The sequence below is a fragment of the Neurospora hispaniola genome (assembly GCF_033458365.1).
Source record: "Neurospora hispaniola strain FGSC 10403 chromosome Unknown B0T23scaffold_8, whole genome shotgun sequence".
Taxonomy (NCBI): Eukaryota; Fungi; Ascomycota; class Sordariomycetes; order Sordariales; family Sordariaceae; genus Neurospora; species Neurospora hispaniola.
The window spans coordinates 215,307-237,559 of NW_026944413.1; the positions used below are offsets into that span (position 1 = coordinate 215,307).

Below are 22,253 nucleotides of genomic sequence, written 5' to 3' on the forward strand. Positions count from 1 at the left end.
TAAATTCTCCGTTAATAAGGTACTAAGTAAGAAGACTTTCGTAAGGCTTTAGAAGGACTACGAAATAATAACCCTACTATTTAAGATTAGCGGGTATTAATTAATTGTACTAAATTCAAATTATTTATACCCGACTAAGCCGAATTCGATAATACTTTGCGAATCTACCTAACTAATACTATAGTTAATAAATACAGCTTTAAGTATTTAGAATAATTTAAGAGCCTAACCTTTATTACTGAGGCTCCTAATAAACCTGATAGTATTAAAAATATTAAATATACCGATATTAGTAATTTGTATAGTAAATTTACTTACGTTAAGGGTAGTAGAATTATACTTACCGAGAATCTTTAGATTAAAATTAACTTTATTAATAGCTTAATTAGTACAGTTATTAATATTATGTAGAATAGTAATTAGATGTATAATATATACCTTAAAGCCGGCGACCCCCCCTTTATTATTATAGTACATTTTAATTACTATTGAAGATCTAATTATTTTAAAGATTTTAATTATCCTAATATTTATGATTTAGAGTACGTTGTTCTAATCTTTCGCTTTACCCGGGAATTTTTGAAAGGAGTTTATATTCGTAGGAGAATTCAATTCCCTTTAATTATTGTATATACTATTATTGTATATAGAATATAGGGTTAAATATTGGATAAGGTTGTTTATAATATTTTAAAGAAGGATTTTATAATTGGGTTATTCTATATAGTTGTTTCCCGTACTTATACGATTAAAGGTATTATATTTAATAAGAGCTTTGAGATTAATGCTTTATGTGTGACAAATACTAAGATTTATATATATACAGCTATAGATATAGTTAGACGTATATTTTAATAATTGCGTCCCGGCTATCTATTGCCGTTATACTATATTTATAACCCGGGTAGTCCTTTAGTTATAAATCGAAGGCTCTAGCTCCCTTCCGGGCCGGGGGATATTAATAATAATGATAATGACAATAATGATGATAATGCCGATGATAGCCGGCCGCCCCGGGGAAGAGGAGTGCGCGGTAGATTCCGTGGTAGATTTGGATTAAGACTTCGCGGTAGACCGCCCGGTAGTAGAGTTGGTAGTATACCGGGTAGAATTGGATTAAGAGTTGGTTTAAGAGTTAGTAGTATTGCTCCGGGTAGAGTTAGTTTAGGAAGGCCCTGTGGAAGATTTTGTAAGAATATTGGTGCTAGTAATGGATTACCGCGGTTGAGAGGAGGATAGATTAGTAAGAATAGTTATTATTATAATAGATAGATATAATAATAAATACCTTTAAGCGTACCTTCTATATTGATAGCCGTTGTATATTATTAAAGTCTTTGTAGCTCTTAAATTCCCTTTCTTTTTCTTTCTTTTATTAATTATTAGTTATTAATTATTAATTATGTTAATTATCTTTGAAGACGATAATTTCGAATTCGAGTAGCGCTTTGATGATATGTTAAGAGAAGAAGAAGAGCGTTGTGATTTGCTTGCTATTAAGCGCCAACGGACTTCTACTGGTTGGGTCGGTACTAAGATAGTATTGCTAGTTAAAGATGAACTTTTTTACGAAGAAAAGACTGCTAGTCTTTCTCTCTCTATCCGGTCAAAGTAGTATGTTACCTTTACTATTAATTATAATTCAGATTATTCTAATTCGGCATTTAGGTAGCTGAATCTCACTACCGGCTTTTAAAAAAAAAAAAAAAAAAAGAGAAAGGAGTTTAGTTCGACTTATTCCGCGCACCCTAGTCGAATACCTTATGGTATACCTTTTTTCAGAGTAACCGTTAATGGCACTGAGAGATAGTACGTTTTACGGCGGTCTTACATCTCCTGTTCCCTAGAACGGCCCATACACAGTTAATACTAAGATTGGAAGATGAGAAGGATTTGAGAGACGTTAGTAGTATATATCTGAGTATTTAAACGAAAAATTAATTACTTGTAAGGAGTTGAACGCGAGAGCTCTCTATATACTTACACCAGTAGCGGTAAGAGCGTCCTCTATACCGTTATACTATAAGCGTCCCTATAGCACCCCAGGGGGGCTGGTGATAGTAAGGTAGTTGGAAGTAGACTATATAGGTTAATTGGAGCGTTCTAAGACTGTTTACTAGTTTATAGGTAAAATAATAGAAAGTCTCGCGGAAAGGGTCAAATCTAGTAATGTTTTAGCTGGTGTTGTGCCCTTAAATATGAGTTCGAATTGCTAAGAACCTTCCTGTACTTCCCGTACTTCCCGTCTTAGCAAATGGACTTAATTGGGTACATCCAACTACTATATGTAGGTCCAGCTTTTCACTTCCTAAATGTTCACCTCCATGGGCGTTTCTCTGTCTTCCTTGGCTATATCCGGGCTCCGGCCAAGGAAACTGTATTTTATCAGTACTTTACATCTATACTTTATATTTATACCTTATATTTATTTTCTACGTTTTACGTCTTACGTTTCTATTTCTACGTCTCTACTTTTACGTCTCTACTTTTACATTTCCATTTTTGCATCTCTATTTCTATATCTCTATTTTTATATCTCTATTTTTACATTTCCATTTTTACATTTCTACTTTTATATTTCTACTTTTGCGTCTCTATTTTTATATTTTACGTCTATGTTTTACGTTTATATCTCTAAATTCTAAAGACTTAGTATTTTCCTATTTATTAATTAATTAATTTTTATAAATTTAATAATTGGCCCCCTTCTATCCCTTCGCCTTTATATTTCCTTAGTTTCGTAGGTTTTAAAAAGGTCTGGACAATTTATATCTTTTTAAAGGACCTACGAATTCTTATTATTAAGATACCCCTTTTATTTAATTTAAAATTAATGGTAGCGACCGGACCCGCGGTACTTTATAATTAATTTAATTTCGTACTATAAGTTATCCTCTTTAATATCTATTACTTTTCTTTAGGGTATTATTATAATAGGATCATTGTAATATAATTTTAATAGGGTAATAGGGAATATTAGGTAGATGCGATAGTATATGGAAAGGGTAAATTAGTATATTATTTCTCTATCTCCGATTATTTTAATAATTTAGAATAGCCCTAGGAATTTATTGGCTAATTTAGTGTTAGAACGGTATTATTTAATATACTTCGTATTAAGTAGGACCTAATTCTTTATATTAAATTCCTTGGGCTTCCGAACTTTATTATACTATTTCGTATATCTTCGGTTAATAATTTCTAAGGTTGTAATTACTTTAGTCTAGCCCCGAAGCAATTCCTTAATTTAATTGGTAATTACTATAGGGAGGACCGTTCTTCGTTTTCGTTTTAGGTTTATAAATCTTTAAAAGTAATATTTAAAGAATAGTTCTAATAGGGATTTTCCAATAACGGTATAGAAATAATTATTATATATTTATTAGGTTAGTGTAAATTTTTCAATTTAGTCGACCTATTCTATTCCGTAGAAAATTCGAAGGTATAACTCTAAATTCTAATTCTACTTTTCTATTTATCCGCTCATTTAGGGGTATTAAATAGTATTAAAGCGTTGGCGGATATCTAAAAACTTATAATAAATCTTCTAAAATTAGCTAGTAAAAAGATTACCTCTATTGGAAATAATAGAATCTAGGAGACCGAATTATTAGAATACGTATTATTAAAAGTGAAAAATAAATTATTGGATATCGATTGTCTTTTATATAGGGATATATAAAGTATATTTAGTAAAATAGTTAATAATAATTAAGATTGTATTATATATCCAATTAGAGATAGGGTTGAATATTTTTAGTAGTTGGGTAATAAAATTGTATAAAATATCCTACTAAGGAATAGTAGGGATAAGTAATGATTTAAATAGGTTATAAGATTGATAATTACGAAGTTTAGCCTTTTAATATACTAGATATTCGCAAATCTATATTTTTATATTAGCTATAATAGTAGGCTAGTAGTAAAATTGGCTAATGTGTTTTAATATTTTCTGCTGCCTTGGGTATCCGGTTATTGCAGTATTATATTAAGTATAAAGTAGTTGGGCCCGTATATATTCCGGAATGTAAATTTAATATTAATATTAAAGAGTCCTATCCTTCCTTATTTTCCAATTCTACGCCTATCTCCTTCCTTTATTATTCTTCTATAATTCTTTAATAACGAATAGGTCCTCCTTCTATACTTTTAATAATTATTACCCTAATAATCGGAAATATCCCTTGTTCTTTTATATTTTTACTATTACTATATATACGCCTACATTTCTTATAATAATTCCCTTTATATCGTCGCGCCCTTTAATAGTAACCTCGCCTACGAAACTTACTCTTTTTACCGCTGACCCTCCTTTTTTTATATTATTTTTAACCCCCGTCCGTTTTCTCCTCTCTTTATTTAATTTATTTTCTCCCCTAAATCCCCTCTACTCCTCTTATAATTTTTCCCCTCCATTTTCTAATACCTACTCCTCTTCTACTTCGCTCATATCCTACTACCATTCTTTTTCCTTTACTGCCGCCCTTTAACCTACCTTTCCGATTAATATTACCTATTTTACTAATACTTTTAATACCTAACCTCACTTTATTACCCGGCTCTTCTTTTTACCCCCTTCGATAATTTTAATTAATAGGTATTTACCCCATTTCTTTAGTTCCTCTCCTTAGAAGTACGATTTTTCTAATAATTTATTTACTAAATTAAATTTTCTTAGTTAATATTCTATTCCGAAATTATACGTTACTAATTCTGATATCTACTAATTTTACCTTATACTCGCCCACTCCTTATCCTAGAAATATTATAAATTTAAATAACTTATAACTATTAAGAACGGTTCATTTATATATAATAAATATTATTTCTACGTTTTTAAACCTTAGTAATTGTTAATAATTCCCTATCCCTAATTCTATACTTTATTTCTTCTAGCGATTTTTTCTTTAAAAAGAATATTACTAGGTATTACTTATCGTTATATAATTGTATAAGAACCGCCCTAATTGTAAAATTTAATACGTCTATTTCTATTCGGATTTATAATATTAGGTCGAAATATTATAGTATAGGAGTTTTTTAGGATAATTTTTTTAATTTTGTAAATACTTTTTTTACTTTTATTATAAGTTCGAACAGTCTTTATTTATTCCTTTTTAATAATTCGGTTAAGGGTGTAATTACTTTCGAATATAATATCATAGAATATTAATAAAACTCGGTAAACTTTAGGAAGATTTAAATATTATAGATATTCGCTAGTGTTTTCTAATTCGTAATTGTTATAACCTTCTCCGGGTTTATTAAAATATCCTCCGGGGAAATAATACATTTTACGAATAATTATTTTTTTATATAAAATTCGTATTTACTTAAATTTATATAATAATAATAATCTTATTCCCTATACTATATAACTATAGTGGCTTTTTGGCATAGGGTCCTTCTCCAATTCCCTGGAGGGGAGAACCGTACGGCGTTAAGCGCCGCCGGATGAAAACCCCCAGCTATATTTCGGTCGTAGATTTTCACACCGCTCCTACTTTACTTACAACTATAACGGTTCTTACCCACCGCTACAGCGAACTGATCTCGTCTCTCCTACCGCTATATTATTCTAATATTAAAATAATGAAAATAATAGGAATAGGACCTAAATCTAGAGCGCTACTTCCCTTTACTATCCCTCCGTCCTAATATCTATCGCCCTTTTTTCCGCCTTTTCCCTATTACCCTATTTTATTTTCCTATTTATTATTCTACTTCCCTATTTCTTTATTCTATTTTTAATTACCTCCGCCCCAGCCTTTTACTTTTTACCTTACGGCTCTACTTCTATTTATAATGGTATAGAGCCTTTTCTTTCTTCTATATAATCTTCCCTATAATACCCCTTCTTAATTCCTATCCTCCTTCTTCCCTATTATAATTCTTACTTAAAATAGCTCCCTCTAACTATTATTGCCCTAATTTAATCGATTTAATTTCCAATATAGAAGTCTCCTCCCCTAAATTATCCCTTAGCCCTACGTTTCTAATATATTTAGAACCTACGGTTCTCACTTATTTCTTTTGAAATTTTCCTAGCCTTATAGTTCCTTAAAACCGGTATAGTTTCTTCTTTATCTTTCTAATTTATACGCTAACCCGACTAATATTATTTGTAAAATTCCTTACCTATATTATACTTTAAGTTTAATTACCTACTTAAAAACCGGTAATAAATTTACTTCTATCGACGCCTTCTATATAATTATTATTAGTAAAATTTATTATATTTTAGCGTCCGGTATATTCTTTATCCTTCTATTCCTTTCCTCGTTATTATTTAATTTATATATTATAATTTCCGGCGTTTAGAATATAGTTTATATTTATATTGTTAATAAATATATATTAAACGTCCCCGTTAGTCTTTGTAATATTTGTAAAATTATTTAGGCGGTAGTTATTATTATATTATTGGGTAGTTAATTTAGTTTTAATTAAAGATTCGAATCCTTCGTTCGTACTATTAATAGTTTTACTAATTATATATATATATACATTTAGAATATAATAACCTCCCTACTAATATTCGTATTCCTTTCCGCCCCTTATATTCTAATATCGCCGACTTTTTATTAAAGGGTTACTATAAATTAATTATAAAGGATGTCCGTTATAGTTATACCCCTTCCTTCTTTAGTAGTAGCGCTATAAACCCGGTCCGGATTATTTCTAATTTTAACAATAGTATTATTATTCTTATACGTATTACATCCGGTAGTAGTATTATTATTACTTTTATTCGTATAATTTCCGGTATTAATAGTAATAATTCTATTCCTAATAGTCCAATAACTATTAATACCCCTAATCGCTATACTCTAAATAAAGATTAGGTTTAATAGTACTATAAGGTTACTACGAATTAAATTTATATAATAGTATTATTCGAATAATTCTTTAAATATAATTAAATATTTTATAGGGAAGCACTTCAGTTTTTATTGTAATTGTAATTTAAATAGTACTTATAATTAGTATAATTATCCCCTCTTCATCCCCATATTTCATTATTCTAATATTATTAATATTTTATTCCCTTTTTAAGAATATTCTGAGAATTCTTTACGCTACTCCTCTTCTAATTCAATTACTAAATAATATTCCTTTAATTCTTTTAACTTTAATATTTAAAAAAGGATCTTCTTAACTTTAATTCTGTCATTTAAATATTCTTAGAGTTTTTCTTTTATTAATAATTAATTTTTAAGGTCTAATTAAAAGAGAGTATTTATATTAAAGTAATTTAAAATTATATAAGTAAAGGTCTTCTTTTGGAATTTATATATATAGATAGGTATTAAAACGTCCAATATTTTCTTCTAGTAGAGGAAAACCCGAAAGCTAATAACCTTTATCCTAATTTAAATTAGGAGGGAGTTCTTTACTTTAATTAATAAGTACGGTTTATTATTTTTATCTTTTGATATCCGTTACCTCCCCTTTTTTTTCTTTCTACTGATTATATATTATTAAATAGCCTCCCTATTAAATTTGGGGGTTAGATTGGCGATAGTAAATTTATATTGCTAATTTAATTTAGTTACTATTGTTACTAGGTAATAATTATAGTGTAATATCTATTGTTAATTCGTTGCATCTTCTAATTATTCTTTTTAATTAGCGACTATTAATTTTAGGATTTATAATAGTAGTAGTTAGATTTTTAATTCCGAAGGGGGATTGGCTGCTATTATTAATAATTTTTTTATTAGTATTTATATTTCGATTTACCGAACTTTAATTGTACTATTTTCTAATTTATTAATAGGTAGCCGACCCCTAGCTTATTGGGTTTAGATATAATTAGTAATTTAAATTGCAATCCCCTAAATAAATCTAGTTTAATCTATCCTAATAAGCCTCTCTTCGAAAGTTCGGACCCTTTTATTAAAATAGAGGTCGAGCGGCGGATAAAAGGTTTCCGTCTCTAAATTCTGTACCGGTATAGCTTTATATACTCCGGCGATAATTCTTAAATATTTAATTTAATATTTCGCTAATTTAATTATTATTCTTGGTAATTTCCTATAAATTTTGGTCGGTTAATAGAATGCTAAAGCTCTATATATAATAGCGCTACGAATATATTTAATATATATTTCCCTCGTCCGAATAAAGGAGTAATTCTATATCTTCGCTACTAATTTTATAAATATATTTATTTAAATATTTATTTTTTATTTTACTATTTCCGTATAAGTTCTATAATTGAATTTTTAGTTTAATTAGACCCTTAGGAATTTTATAGATTCTATTAATTAAAGTATTATATTTCCGAATTAGAGAGTTTCCGTCCTTAGTACCTTCGTTTATATAAAATATATTAATTCTGTCTTATTCGCTTTAAATTCTATACTTTTCGCTTTTACCTATTCTAAATATATTTCTTATACTATCTATAAGGTCCGGTAATTCTCTTTTATAGTATATACTACTATAATAATATTAATATTATTTGCGAGGCCGATTAGAATTATATTTGGGATTATAATTAATTTTCTATATAGTAGGGTAATAAAAAGAATAAATAGGATAGGGGAGAGGGGGGAGCCTTAGAATATACTTATAGTAATAGTATAGGAGTAGGATATTTTATTATTAAAGAAGAAAGAACCTTTTTTACTAGTAATAAAATTAATTACTTATTTAATAATTTATATTGGGAGCCGTATTTCCTATAGGGTATATAATAATTACTTATAGTTAATTCCATTGAATATTCCTTTTAAATTATTATTATTAGTCTTATACACGCTAACTATATACATAGTCCGCCCAGTGGGCACGCGGTGCTGCTTCGCTCGTAGTCGGTGGGAAAAACCGTACTGTAATGGCCGGGTGAAAACCCTCCGCTTCGCTATCGCAATAGCGCCATATTAGCCCCGTACCTTCCCAATTTCCTTCCTCTCGGTATAACCTTACTATTATAATTAAAGTTATAAATTTATATTATATACGTAACCGACCCGGCTCTAGCCTATAGCCGTCCTTCCTTTATCCTCCTACTGTAGCTTCTCTATAATTAGCGGTCTTTTATCCTATCTTTCTTTAATTACATTATCCCGGGCTACCTAGATATTTCTATAAAGGAAACTTCGACCCGGCTCTCTCCTTCCTTCCCTTCTTTCTTCTTTATACTATACTACTACCTTCGCCGCATTATATCCGTATCTTAACCGAATCCGCTACCGCTATTCGCCCATACCTAATCCGAATTAATATTATTATTACTTTATAATATTACGTAAGAAACTTAATAGTACTATTAAAAAGACGCTTATTTTAAAAATAATTAAGGCTATAAAGGTTATAACTTCTCCCAACAATTCGGAAGGCAACGCCGCTTCGAATATAGTACTTCCTAATATCGGCCCTGCTAGTTCGCCGTATAATAATACCCCCGTTAAGTCCGTTACCTTTAAGAAAGTTCGGAAATATTTATTAAAGGAAATATTAAAGAAGAAAGGCGCTATTATAAAGTACTTCTAGATTCCTACGAACTATAAATAATATAAGGCTTATACCCGTAGGTTCTAGTACACCCTCCCTTTAATTTACTAGGATATAGCCGCTTTCAAAATTATTGTCGATTAGGCTTAGTATTTCTAAGATCCTTATAAATATTTATATTATTACTATAGTATTTTCGTTTCTAATCCGCAAAGTAATCTATCCCTTTACTCTTTATTGTAAATACTAATTGTAAAAGAGGACTAAGGAGTACCCGGATACTAAATTTACTCTTCTAGTACGTACCTTTATTGAAGCCGTTATAGTTCTATATAATTATAATACTATTAAAAGCGATTTTAAGGTTTTTATTAGTAAGGTAGAGGCCGCGGCCGCCGCGTAGGTTACAGCGGACCGCGTCGGTACCGAACCCTCCTCTATTAGTAACTTCCTAATTTTTAATTTAATAATTATAATTAAATTTCCTACTAAAAAGAGAAAGTTTACCTATACTACTATTAATACTTCTACGGACTTTACTATACTTCGTAATAATATCGCCGTAATTCGTTTCTATATTACGAAGGTCGAGGAATCTATCCGCCTTCTTTCTAATAAAATTAATATAATTATTATTAATATTATATATATTAGTAAAGGAATAATAGTAGTCCGTACTAAGTAGGATAATTTCGATACTTATTTCTCCGCTATAAATAACCCGTATTATTCCTATATCGGTACTTCTACTAATTTCCTTTATATAACTTTCTAATATCGAACAAACTATTTATAATATTTATAATTACATCTTAACCATAGGTCCGGTCGACGATTCAACTTCTATCCGGGCCCGCTATAGTATAAAAACGGTACTTATTGGCGTTATTATTAAGGATTTCAATAAGGATAATAATAGAAGTTCCGATTTAGAAGATAATTATAATCCTAAAGAGGTTAAGGCTTATAGCGATGCTAATACGATGTTGGATAATAGCAACGCAGAATAATTAATTCCCCAATTCCCCTAATCTAATTATAATTTAGTTTTCTTCCGGGGCTGCCTTCGATACGTCTAGTATACGTCTGGTCGGCTTCTTATCGGTTCCGATGCGGTTCCGTTCCGGTTTGGTAGCTACCGGCTTCGGCCGGGTCTTTCACACACACAATCAAATGCACTAGTCCATATCCCCGAGCGTCTCTTCCATTTCCCTCGCCTTCTCATCCTTTTAAATTAAAAAGTATAAGGAAAGTTACGGCCTTGAATTTCCAAGTTATATATACTATATCAGTAATTATCCGGATTATGAATTCTATTAAATAGTTTGCCCGGTTATTTATTTAACCCTTCGGTAGGAAATTGAATTTTTTGGTTACTTATATTAGTTTCTTAATTATAAGTACTTCGAAGATTTTTTCAATATTATCAAATAGCAATATAGGCCTCTATACGCCCGCTAGCCTTTATTAGGCGGCGTTTTTTCTAGGTTTTTTAAAAATAATTATTTTTATATTTTTAAATTATTATAGGAAATATTCGAGTCGGAAGTTAGCGGATACGAAATACGCTATAATTTATTGGAATAACTATTTATATAATTTTAAAAACCTATTTAAATACTATTTAACCCCGGGAATTTTATTAAATACTATCTAGGAGAGTATATCCTAAATATCCTCTTTAGTAATTAAATCGCCAATAATTATTAAATTAATACCCTTTAATAATTTAATCCAATTTAATAAATAATTTATAATAACATTTACCTTCGGGAAAAAGCAGTCGGTAAAAATCTCGGCCTTACTATCATAATTCTTAGTTTTTATTACCCTTTTATAAATTTAAAAGGTTAATAATTTGGACGGAATTATTAATCGATAATTTTAAATCCGGGCCTATTTCTCTAATAATTAAGATTGATTCGGATTCTTTAAAGCCTCTATAATACCCTTATACTATATAGTCTACTATACTTTCGCTATTGTTTTCTTCTTCTTTATTATAATTTTAATAAAATCCCTTTACTTCAATATTATTTAATATCCGAATTATATCTAATATATCCGCCGCACTTCCTTTATTACTGTTTTATATCCTAGAATTTATTAATTTACATTTCTCCTTCAACCTTTCTTTTAATATAGGACGAATTCCTCTATAATATTTATAAATTCCTTATTAAATTCACGAAAGGCGAATTCGATATTTTCTATTATATCAATCTTTTCTAGGACTAAGATCCGTTTCTCCACCGCCTCCTTTACTTTTACCGTATTTATAAGATTTTAATTATATCCTTCTTCTTTTTTTATTTTTCTATTTCTTCTTCCTAATTAAATTTAAATTTCCTAAGGGTAATAGTCCGAATTAATTTATTCGGACTATTACGCTGCCTAATATTTAATTTTAACCCTAGGTAATAATTATATATAATTAATTGCTCTATCCTTTTCTCTTTGTATTATATTCCCAAATTTTATTAATTTATTATAGAGGGTAAATAAATTAAATATTTAATATTATACCTATATAAGAAGGTGAATAATCTCCGGGCTAATCCTATTCTTTAAATTCTAATTAGGATAGTAGGGGTTAAAATCCCCAATAATAATTTAATTTCCCGTCGGGGGGCTAGTTTTAAGGAATTTGAAAAGCGGTAACTCTTACTAATATTTTAGTATTCTTTATATTAAGATAAAGGAGTAAATAGAATAAATAATCGTTGAATTCCTCTAGTTTTTAAATATTACTATATTTTAATTTTTCCCGGATTAGAAATTTAAGTCTTTTCAATCCTACTTTTTATTTATATATATTACCGTCCTTCCTCCTTCTAAATAACTAACCCCGAAATACCTCCCGCCTTTCGGATAATAAGTATCCCTATTTAAAGTCCTACCTAACTCCTAAATTACTATAATATTATAAATCTCCTCTTATTTAAATAGAAATTTCCCTTTCTTATATAATTTCCTTATATTTTGATAGAATATTTCTAATTGTATTATTAATTACTTCAGGATAGGGTTCTTTCTAATTACGTAATAGAGGATAAAGGTATTACTTCCTTAGGGGGGCCGCAGTTATATAAAAACTATTACCGCTATACGTCTAATTCCCCCTTATATTCTATAAATATAGGTAATAAATATTAATTAAATTTTATAAAGTTCAAGGTTTTAGTTAGGAAGTTTAACCGACGATTTTCCTCGGCCGTTTTTTCTTCGCACCTCCTACGAATTATCTCTCTAAAATAGTAATAGTATAGGAGCTAGGGGGGGCGTCCGGTAGGATACCTTTATTTATAAATTCTATTATCGACTTTAATACCTTTTTAATAGGATTTTTATAAGGGGCGAATATCCGTAATTTTTCAATATATGTAATAAACGCCTTCGTAATAGCCTTCCAAAGAATAGGATACTCTTTACAATTATAAATAAAATATCTCTTCTTTCTATATAATTTATAATAAATAAATAATTAATCCTTATTAAATAGGTAATTTACTTTACTAAAGTAATCTTCTTTATATTTAACTTCTCTATACCGGGTATAGATATTTTCCTAGCGATAAAACTTCGTTATATATCCAATTCCTTAATATTTATAGTATTATTAAATATTACTCGAAGCTTAAAACAATTCGTACGGATATATACTACCGTCCTAAAGGAAGAGATTATTTTAAAGGAAATATACTACTAACGTAGTAGTAACTTCTATAAAGAATAGACCCCTATTCTCTCCGTCCCTTCTCTTCTATAACCGAACTTTAATAATAATTACCTCCGTATTTCCTTCCCTTACTATTCTTATTAGGGTTTCCGCTATAGTATAACTTCTTAATACTAACCTAGGGTACGCCTCGGACTAATATATTTATAGTATTTATAATAATAAAAATATCCGGATTGAATATTTCTTTAATTTATATTTAGTTTTACTAGTACTAATTATTTATAAATTTATTAAATATAATTATATAGTCTTTAATTATTAATATTCTAATAACTATACAAATTATTAAGCCGGGTTTCTTCTTATTTAAATTTATAGTTAGGGTTGTTTTCGTATCTTTATTCCAATAGTTTATAAATTCGGCGGTAATCGTTACTCCCTTAATTATAAACTAATATTTAAAGTTGGAAAGGGTAAATTTTTTAATAGTAGTAGTAAATAGTTATTAGAAGGTAGTACCAATTTTATTCGGAATAGCTTTTACTACAATATTGGCCTGACACTTTAATACTTCTTAGGTACCTTTTTTAATCTCCTTTAGAATATCCTTCTTTAAATCATCGAAATTCTTTTTAGTAATAAATTAGTCGGTTCTAACCTTATTAACTTCGGGTCGTAGGGATCCACTTTTTTTAATACGTACCTTTACGAATTTAAAAAGTGATTTTCGAACCTAACGTCAATCCTTAATTAAAATAGTATTATAATCTATAGACTTATTCGTTTTAATAATAAATATTTTTAATATTTCATTGTCTTCTCCCGTTTTTTCCGAAGTCTTCGCAATGAATACAATTTTAGGGTCGTTATATATTGAGATTTCCGCGAGTAGGTTATAAACGCTATTTTCAAGCCTACAAGTACCGCCATCGATAGCCATTGGTAACGATAATACAACGCTATTACTGCGTTCGTCGTAGGATATTGTAAGGGACGTAAACGACCCTCCTAAGTCGATTGCCGTTGTTAGCTTTCGTTTTGGAGCACTCCTCGACCAGAAATTGGCGTTTCCGGTTTCGGCGTCGTTTTTTCACCCAAACTACTAACCTTTTAAATTTATAAAAAAGCTTTTGATTTTAATAGTAGTCCCATCACTCTTATATATATCGTATCCGGTAATAGTAGTAGTTCTACTTTTAGTAATTCTATAACTATTAATACTCCCGGCCGCTATATTATAAATAAGGATTAGGTTTAATAGCGTTACGAAGTTACTACAATTAGGCCTATATAATAGTACTATGCGAATAACTTCTAAAATATAATTAAACGCTTCGTTAAATAGTACTTCGGTTTTTACTATGATTATAATTTAAACAGTACTTATAGTTAATATAATTATCCCTTCCTCATTCCGTCGTTCAATTATTATAATATTATTAATATTCTATTCCCTTTTTGAAAATATTTCGCGAATTCTTCCCGCTACTCCTCTTCTAATTCAATTATTAAATAATATTCCCTTAACCTCCCTAACCTTAATACCTATAATGAAATCCTCTCGACTTTAATTCTATTGTCTAAATATTTTTAAAATTCCTCCTTTATAAATAGCCAATTTTCGGAGTCTGATTAGAAGAGAATATCCGTATTAAAGTAATTTAGGATAATATAAGTAAAAGTCTCCTTTTGAAACCCATATATATAAATAGGTATTATAATGTTTAGTACTTTCGTTTGGTAGAGGAAAGCCTGGAGGTTAATAATTTTTATTTCAATTCAAATTAGTAGAGAATTCTTCGCTTTAATTAATAAGTATAATTTATCTTCTTCTTCCTCCGACGTTCGTTATCTTCCCTTCTTCTTTTTTATACCGATTATATATTATTAAATGACTTCTTTATCAAATTTCAGGGTAAGGTCGGTAATAGTAAATTTATACGTCTAATCTAATTTAATTACTGCTATTATTAGATAGTAATTATAATATAAAATAGTTCTCAGACACCGGTGCGATGCTGGATCCTCAGCTCAAGCAGTGCCCGGTATATATTGAAGCGTGCTTTAGATCCACATTACGTAAGCCAGTAGAATTCGTATGCTAAGAAATGCCAAGGCGGGAAGTACGGGAGGTTCTTAGCAATTCGAATTCGCACTTAGGGGCACAACACCAGCTAAAATATTACCAAATCTGATTCTTTCTACGAGACTTTCTATTATTTTGCTTATAAACTAGTGAATACTCTTAGAATATTCTAATTATTATATATAATCTACTTCCAATTACCTTACTATTACTAGCCCCCCCCCCCCCCCCCCCCGGGGTGCTATAGGGACGTTCGTAGTATAGCGGTATAGAGGACGATCCTACTACTATTAGTGTAAGTATATAGAGAGCTCTCGCGTTTAATTCCTTATTAGTAACTAATTTGTCGTTTAAAGGCTTAAATATATACTACTAACGTTTCTTAGATCCTTCTTATCTTCCAATCTTAGTATTAACTGTGTATAGGCTATTCTGGGGAATAAGAGATGTAAAACCGCCGTAAGACGTACTATCCCTTAGTACTATTGATAGTTATTCTAAAAAAGGGTATATTATAAGGTTTTCGATTAGGGTGCGCGGAATAAGTCGAACTAAACTCCTTTGTTTAAATAAGCTAGTAATAAGATTTAATTACCTAAATTCTAAATTAGAATAATCTAAATTGTAGTTAATAATAAAGGTGATATACTATTTTAACCGGATAGGGAAAGAAAGGCTAGCGGATTGTATAGCTATAGTCTTCCTTTTATAAAGAAATTCATCTTTAACTAATAGTAAAATCTTAATACTAACCCAACTAATAGAAGTCCGTTAGCGCTTAATAGCGAGCAAATCACAGCACTCTTCTTCTTTTTTCAATATATTATTAAAGTGCAATTTGAATTCGAGATTATCGTTTTTAAACATAATTAATATAGTAGCGTTAGGGATTGATAGTAAATAATAAATAAAAGTAATAAAAAGTTGAATACGAGAGAAAAAGGGAGAGAGAGAGGGAGACGGAGAGAAAGAGAGAAAAGAGATATTACTTAATAATGTACTAAATAAGATAGAAGGAGTAGTATAAATATTATTAAATATAAAGGAAGGTACGCTTTAGAATATAAGTTATAATTATGTTTATATTTATAAATATATATTATTTGAATAATATCTGTAGGCTAGTACCGGACTAGAAGTAGTAATATCAAGTAGCCGGAATGTTAGTGTTTATTTATATATCCGGGATTAGGAGCTTCTTTGGCAACCTCCTTACTTTATTAGTTGCTTTTATAATACATATACGGTTAGAGGTTACCCGAGAAACGTTTAAATCGAATGGTACATCGAATATAAGCCTTTATAATATTTTAATTCTCGAGTAAACTATATATGTAAATCCTGTTTAGAAGTCTTTCTTTGAAATATCGAGTACCGCTATGTTTAATATTAAACCTTGTGATTTATATATTGTAATAGTATATATAAATATTAAGGGGAATTGTGTTCGTTAGTATTGGGCGTTCCGATGCGATATGAAATCCCGTGTTATTTTGAATACCGGAATAATATTCTGGAATTGTTTCTGGTCTTCTTGGTTAGGAAAGTAGTATAGCCTAGTATATTAATCGAATTTAACTAATATAATAAAGGGGGTTCTTAATCGGGAAAGTTAGTATCCTAAATAATATTAAAAATAATACCTAATATACTATTAACCAGCCTAGCCTTAGTCTAGAGATTCTCAGTAAATATAATTCGGCTATAGATTATTGATAGTGTTTCAATTTGTAGATTATTAACTTCTATAGCGTTTATATCTTTAGTATTAGTACCCTTGTAGGTAGTAGGAAGTATAAAGTATAGCTTATTTAACGCTTTTATATATTCGATGTTGTAAACCCTTACATTATTACGCTTAGGATAAATACGTAGAGTGTATTGGAGGTAGTCTATTTCTTTAGTAAATAATTGTACTTTAATCCGAAAATTTAATAATTGTTAGTATTAATAAGTACGTAGATTATTGCGTAGTCCTTCTAGTATATCCTCAAATAGGGCTTGGTTATTACCTTATTATTAAATAATTTATTATAATTCTATAATTTTATTAAATATATAGTAATAAGTACAATTAATAGCCTTAATAACGTGTAATACTTATTAATTATAAAATAACAATTTTTGTTTGACTAGTGGTAATTAATAGAAATTATTAAGTAGAAGAATGTTCCGCCTACTAAATAATTAACTCTAATATTTAGGAAATATTTAGCGAAATTTTTAATTAATGAAATTGAGTGTTCGAAGACCTAGTATTAATTTTTTATTAATAATGAAATATCGATATAGTTATAATCTTCGCTATAAATTAATAAGATTAATACCTTGTAATATTGCAACGGCTATTTCTAAATTATTTTAATTTATATTCTTAAATATAATAGGAAGTTTGAATAAAGAGTAAAGGGTTTGTCCATTAGTATTGTTAGTATGTATACTAGTAAGAGCACTACGAATAATAGGATTACCCTTCCTCCAACCTATAATTATCTATTCTAGTTTGAAAGATAGAAGTTTAATAAATTATAATTTACTAGTACTATCATAGTTATTAACTTATAAAAGTAGAGGTAGGATAGCTTTAAGCTATTGATTATTATTATTATAGTTTAGGATAGATTGGTAATGAGTAATAAACTGATTAAAAATAATTTTTTGGGTAGGGTTGAGGTTATTGATAGTAAAGGCGGTAATAGTATTAATATTAATTCTTAAATGGGTATTATCGGTTTTTATATTATATTAATAATCCCGGGCTAATAGTAATAAATCTTAATAACCTAGGTGGTTATACTAATTATATAAAACGTTTTGATCCCTAAAACCAAGCATCCCGAAATTTGCATCATTTTTAATTCGTTATTAAATAGGAAACTCTCTAGCCAATACTTACTATAATTTTTATTACCTTTCCTCTTCGGCGGGAGGTTCAAATTCATTATTAGGTTCCCTTTTAGGGAGGTTGCCGTAGTAATCGTAAGGGTAATCTATATCGCCTATATAAATTTTAGTATAGATTGGAAATATATTAGAATATATTTTTGATTCTTAGACTCTATTTATACCCTAAATACTAAATAAATCCCACTGAATACAATAGGGATAATGCAACATAAGTTTAATTCTATACTACTCTTTATATTGGGCTTAATCCTCTATATTGAATTTTTATATGGGATAGTAGTTAAGTACCCTCTTCTTAGTACGATTACCTAGACGGTGATTATTATTAAATCGGGTAAATTATTTGAAATAATTAATATTTTCGGAGTTATTTGGGCGAAATAAGTATTTAGAATATTAATTGCGGGTTTAAATTAGTTAATTTTATTTAATAAGTATTCTAGGTTTAGGTATTCTATCGGGATAATGATAGTCTATATTAATAATTTTGCGGGTATTTTGGCTAAGTTGTAAATTAAGGAGAAGATAATTAATCTCCTAAATGGACTAATCTCTTTTAGGAATTAATTAATTTATTATTTTTATAATAAAAGAGATAATAGCGTTATTAGAAGCAACCTAGGGGGCAATTTATTACGCGATTTCTTTAAAAAGCCTTAATTACTTCTCTACCTTTAAATAGTATTTAGCAATATAATTAATAACGGCTTTATAATTAGTATATAGCTAGATATTTATATTAGTACGCTATATTAGGGTAATAGTCCGGTTGTAGTTATTTATACGGTTATTATTTCGTGCCCTATCGTATAGCTAATACTTTGGGTTGAGACTGTGTGTGAGGTAGGCTTCTAGGTGGTGATTTTTAAGAAAGTAAAAGCGGTATACTTTTAATATTAGATTTTTAGGACGTAGAGTACTTTAATTAAACCGCTTAATATGGAAGTAATAATTATTAGTATACTAATTATATTATTGTACTTTATTTATTATATAAGATAGAAGGTCGAAGGTAGGGGGGTATATACTTTCTTCTTCTAGGCTATTATTAATAATAATAAATAGGGGATCTCCTTTATTCTATTAAATAACTCTTTTAGGCTCCGGGTTGAAAGCGGTTATATAATAACCCTATAATTTAATAAATTGCCGCCGTATATTCTTATTAATTAATTTAAGTACCTCAATATATAGTACCTACTAAATACTATAATTATAGCTATTACCTTTTGCTTAGAATTTAATATAATACTACTAGTCCTCGATCTTGAATTTTAGTACTAAGATATACTTTTTAAATAATTTAAAGCGGCGTTTTAAGTAGTATATAACGATTTAAGGATTTTCCTTAAAATCCTTTTTTATAATTCTATTACGATCTTTAATAAAAGTAACTTTCTATTCCTTATAATTGGGTATATACCAAGTAAGGCTATCCCAATAAGTATCGGCTATATTAAAAGTTATAAATATAGTTAGCATACCTTATACTTAGATATAAATACGAAATTCACGATTTTTGTAAATTTAATATAGTTGTGTACCCTATATAATATTCGAAAACCGAATAACCGAATCGAATAGCCAACGTGCTTCGGGAGTATTAAATTTAATTATTTCCCTTAATTGCTTAATATTAACCAAACCTTTGTTATTTGTACTATTATAACCTAAGCGGATAAAAAATGAATTCTTTAAATTGATTTATTTATGTATTAATATATTGAAAATAATGAAAGAGAACCGGTAATATTGTATAAAGCGATTATTATACTATTTGAAGGTATATTTTATGTAGTCCTTAGAGTGGATAGATTGTATTTGGGGTTTAATAAAATCGGTTTTACTTTGGGAATGGAGGGTTAGGAATGCTTATAGTAAAATAGACTAAGATCTATTCTATCTCCTTATAGGGGTATTATATAACGGACTGGGTTTAAGGAATAATTGAGTTGGAGGGCGTTGGCTGGGAGCGGGCTGAATTAATATATTATTAATTTAAATATTAGTTTAAGTAGGCTGTCCTCTACCTAATTATTAACGAAGTTATTCTATATTTACTTAGTTAGCTATAAGGTTAGGGAGGGCGGTAACTTCTAGTTTAAAAATATTATCCTTCTTATTCTCTTCTTTATTGAAATTAAAATCATTATTCTTAGGGAAATTATTAGGATCGACTTTATAGACTATTAAATCGTTATATATATTACTATTAGGAAGTTGTTCTAGGTTTTTAAATCGGGCCTCGACAATTTCAATATCCTAATATCTTAAGGTAATTAGCGTTTAAATGATTAAATCAAATATAAAATTTATTACGGTTAATTATTAGAGTCTATTTAACTCTTCTAGCAATATAGGGTTCATCCCTAATTTTACGAAGTCGAAGGATAATAATGTCGAGATCGCGGGGTAATAAAAGTAATTAATATCAAATATGAGCAATATTACGAAGGAAATTAATAATATAATTGGAGTATTTATACTAGGAATTTTTAATGATTCAGATATTAACGAAGATATATATTCGAGTAATGAGTTGTTCTTTAATTTAGTAACACGCTAGTAAATCGGGAATATAATTAAAATTTAAATTATTATCGGCATTGAAATACTCAGGGTTATTAGGAACTCTTCGATTATCATAGTTATAATATTAACGACATCATCCGGTAGTAATATGTATATTAAATTAACTCTCTTTATATTGTAGATACTATTTTATGTTATCTTCTTTCTCGCCTGTTTAAAACGCTTTAATTATGTTGAAATCGACCTTAGAAATAGCCCTTACTAGAAGATGTTCGGATTTATAGTATAGGGGATCCTATTTAAATTTAATATTAGGAAGTCTAGGGAATTAGTAAGGCCAGGGGGGATGGTGGCGTAGGTTGTTTAAGTCTATTTACTACTATATCGGGAGGTTGAGGATTATAACGAAGTAGTGGCAAAGCTAGAGATAGTTGAGGGTTATATTGAAGTATATATATTAGTATATTGAAGGGATTTATAGATTGTAATTATTCGGATGAATTATTATTATTATAATAATACTAATCGCAATATTCCCTCTCTTTTCTTGTATTAAAATTAAAGAATAACCCCCGTATAAATACTTTTCGACAATATATATAGAACTTGTTCTCGAAGTTGGTATTGCCGTATGGGGCACCTAACCGGTAATATCTGTAAATATTAAACTCAATATATTTATTTGCTATAGCCCGAGCAATATTATATACTAGGCAAAAGAAATAGTCGTCTAGGTTTAGGTTTAAATTTAGATCTGAATTTAAGTTAGGGTTTTGGCTAAGGTTGAGATCCTTATTTTCTATATTATTATTTATATTATTATTTTAATTATTATTCCTATTGTATATACTAGTATTGTATCTTTTTTAACTCTCGAGGGAGGGGGTGATTGAAATTGGTTAATTATTATAATAATAATGATAATAACTACGCTGAATCTAATTAATTTAGCAGTGGGCTACGGTAGTACTAGGAGAATCCTATATAGGTAGAACGTATAATTAGCTAGGTTTAAATCTATTATTTTAAATAGGTATACCTAGGAATTCTTTCCTTCAAAAAAGAAAGGGGTAGTTGAATGTATAATATAATTTCGATCTTAAAGCTATTTGTTAATATTAATGATTCTTTGAAATAGTTGAGCGGGTGCCGGTGCTAGTGCTGGTACTAGGGTAGGCGCTAGAATAGGCGTTGGAGCCGGTACTAGGGGTCTTTGGCGTAGTATAGGTATGGGGGGTGCTATTGGTGGTAGTACTATTAGTGGTATTATAGGTGAAAATAGTTGTAGTTCCCGTTCTAATAGTTTATTAAATTCTTCCTCGCAATTTTTATATTGAGGTCGAGGTAATAAAGGCCTTAATTAGGGACCTAATTACTATACTGGCTATTATATTGGTTGCTATACCGGTTGTAATCGGTTAAGAGGAGGGGATAATTCGGTGGTATTTCTCTTCTTATAGTATATAATCCATTAATTATATTAGTTATTTAAAGTAAATTAGCTAATATTGTCCGAATCGTACCCGTTACCCCCCGCGGTTTAGATTATAGTATTACCTATTATTTAGTATCCTATTTACCCGT

The 22,253-nt window shown here is 29.1% G+C and overlaps 1 protein-coding gene across 1 annotated transcript; it reads left to right on the plus strand.

The window, feature by feature from the left end:
• Window positions 1-666: 666 nt before the first annotated feature.
• On the plus strand, window positions 667-855 carry B0T23DRAFT_324704 (uncharacterized protein; the record flags this gene model as incomplete). The annotated part of the gene is made up of 1 exon (XM_062835449.1): window positions 667-855. A coding segment is annotated over one exon (189 nt), but the record flags the coding sequence as incomplete, so codon positions are not given.
• Window positions 856-22,253: the final 21,398 nt, after the last annotated feature.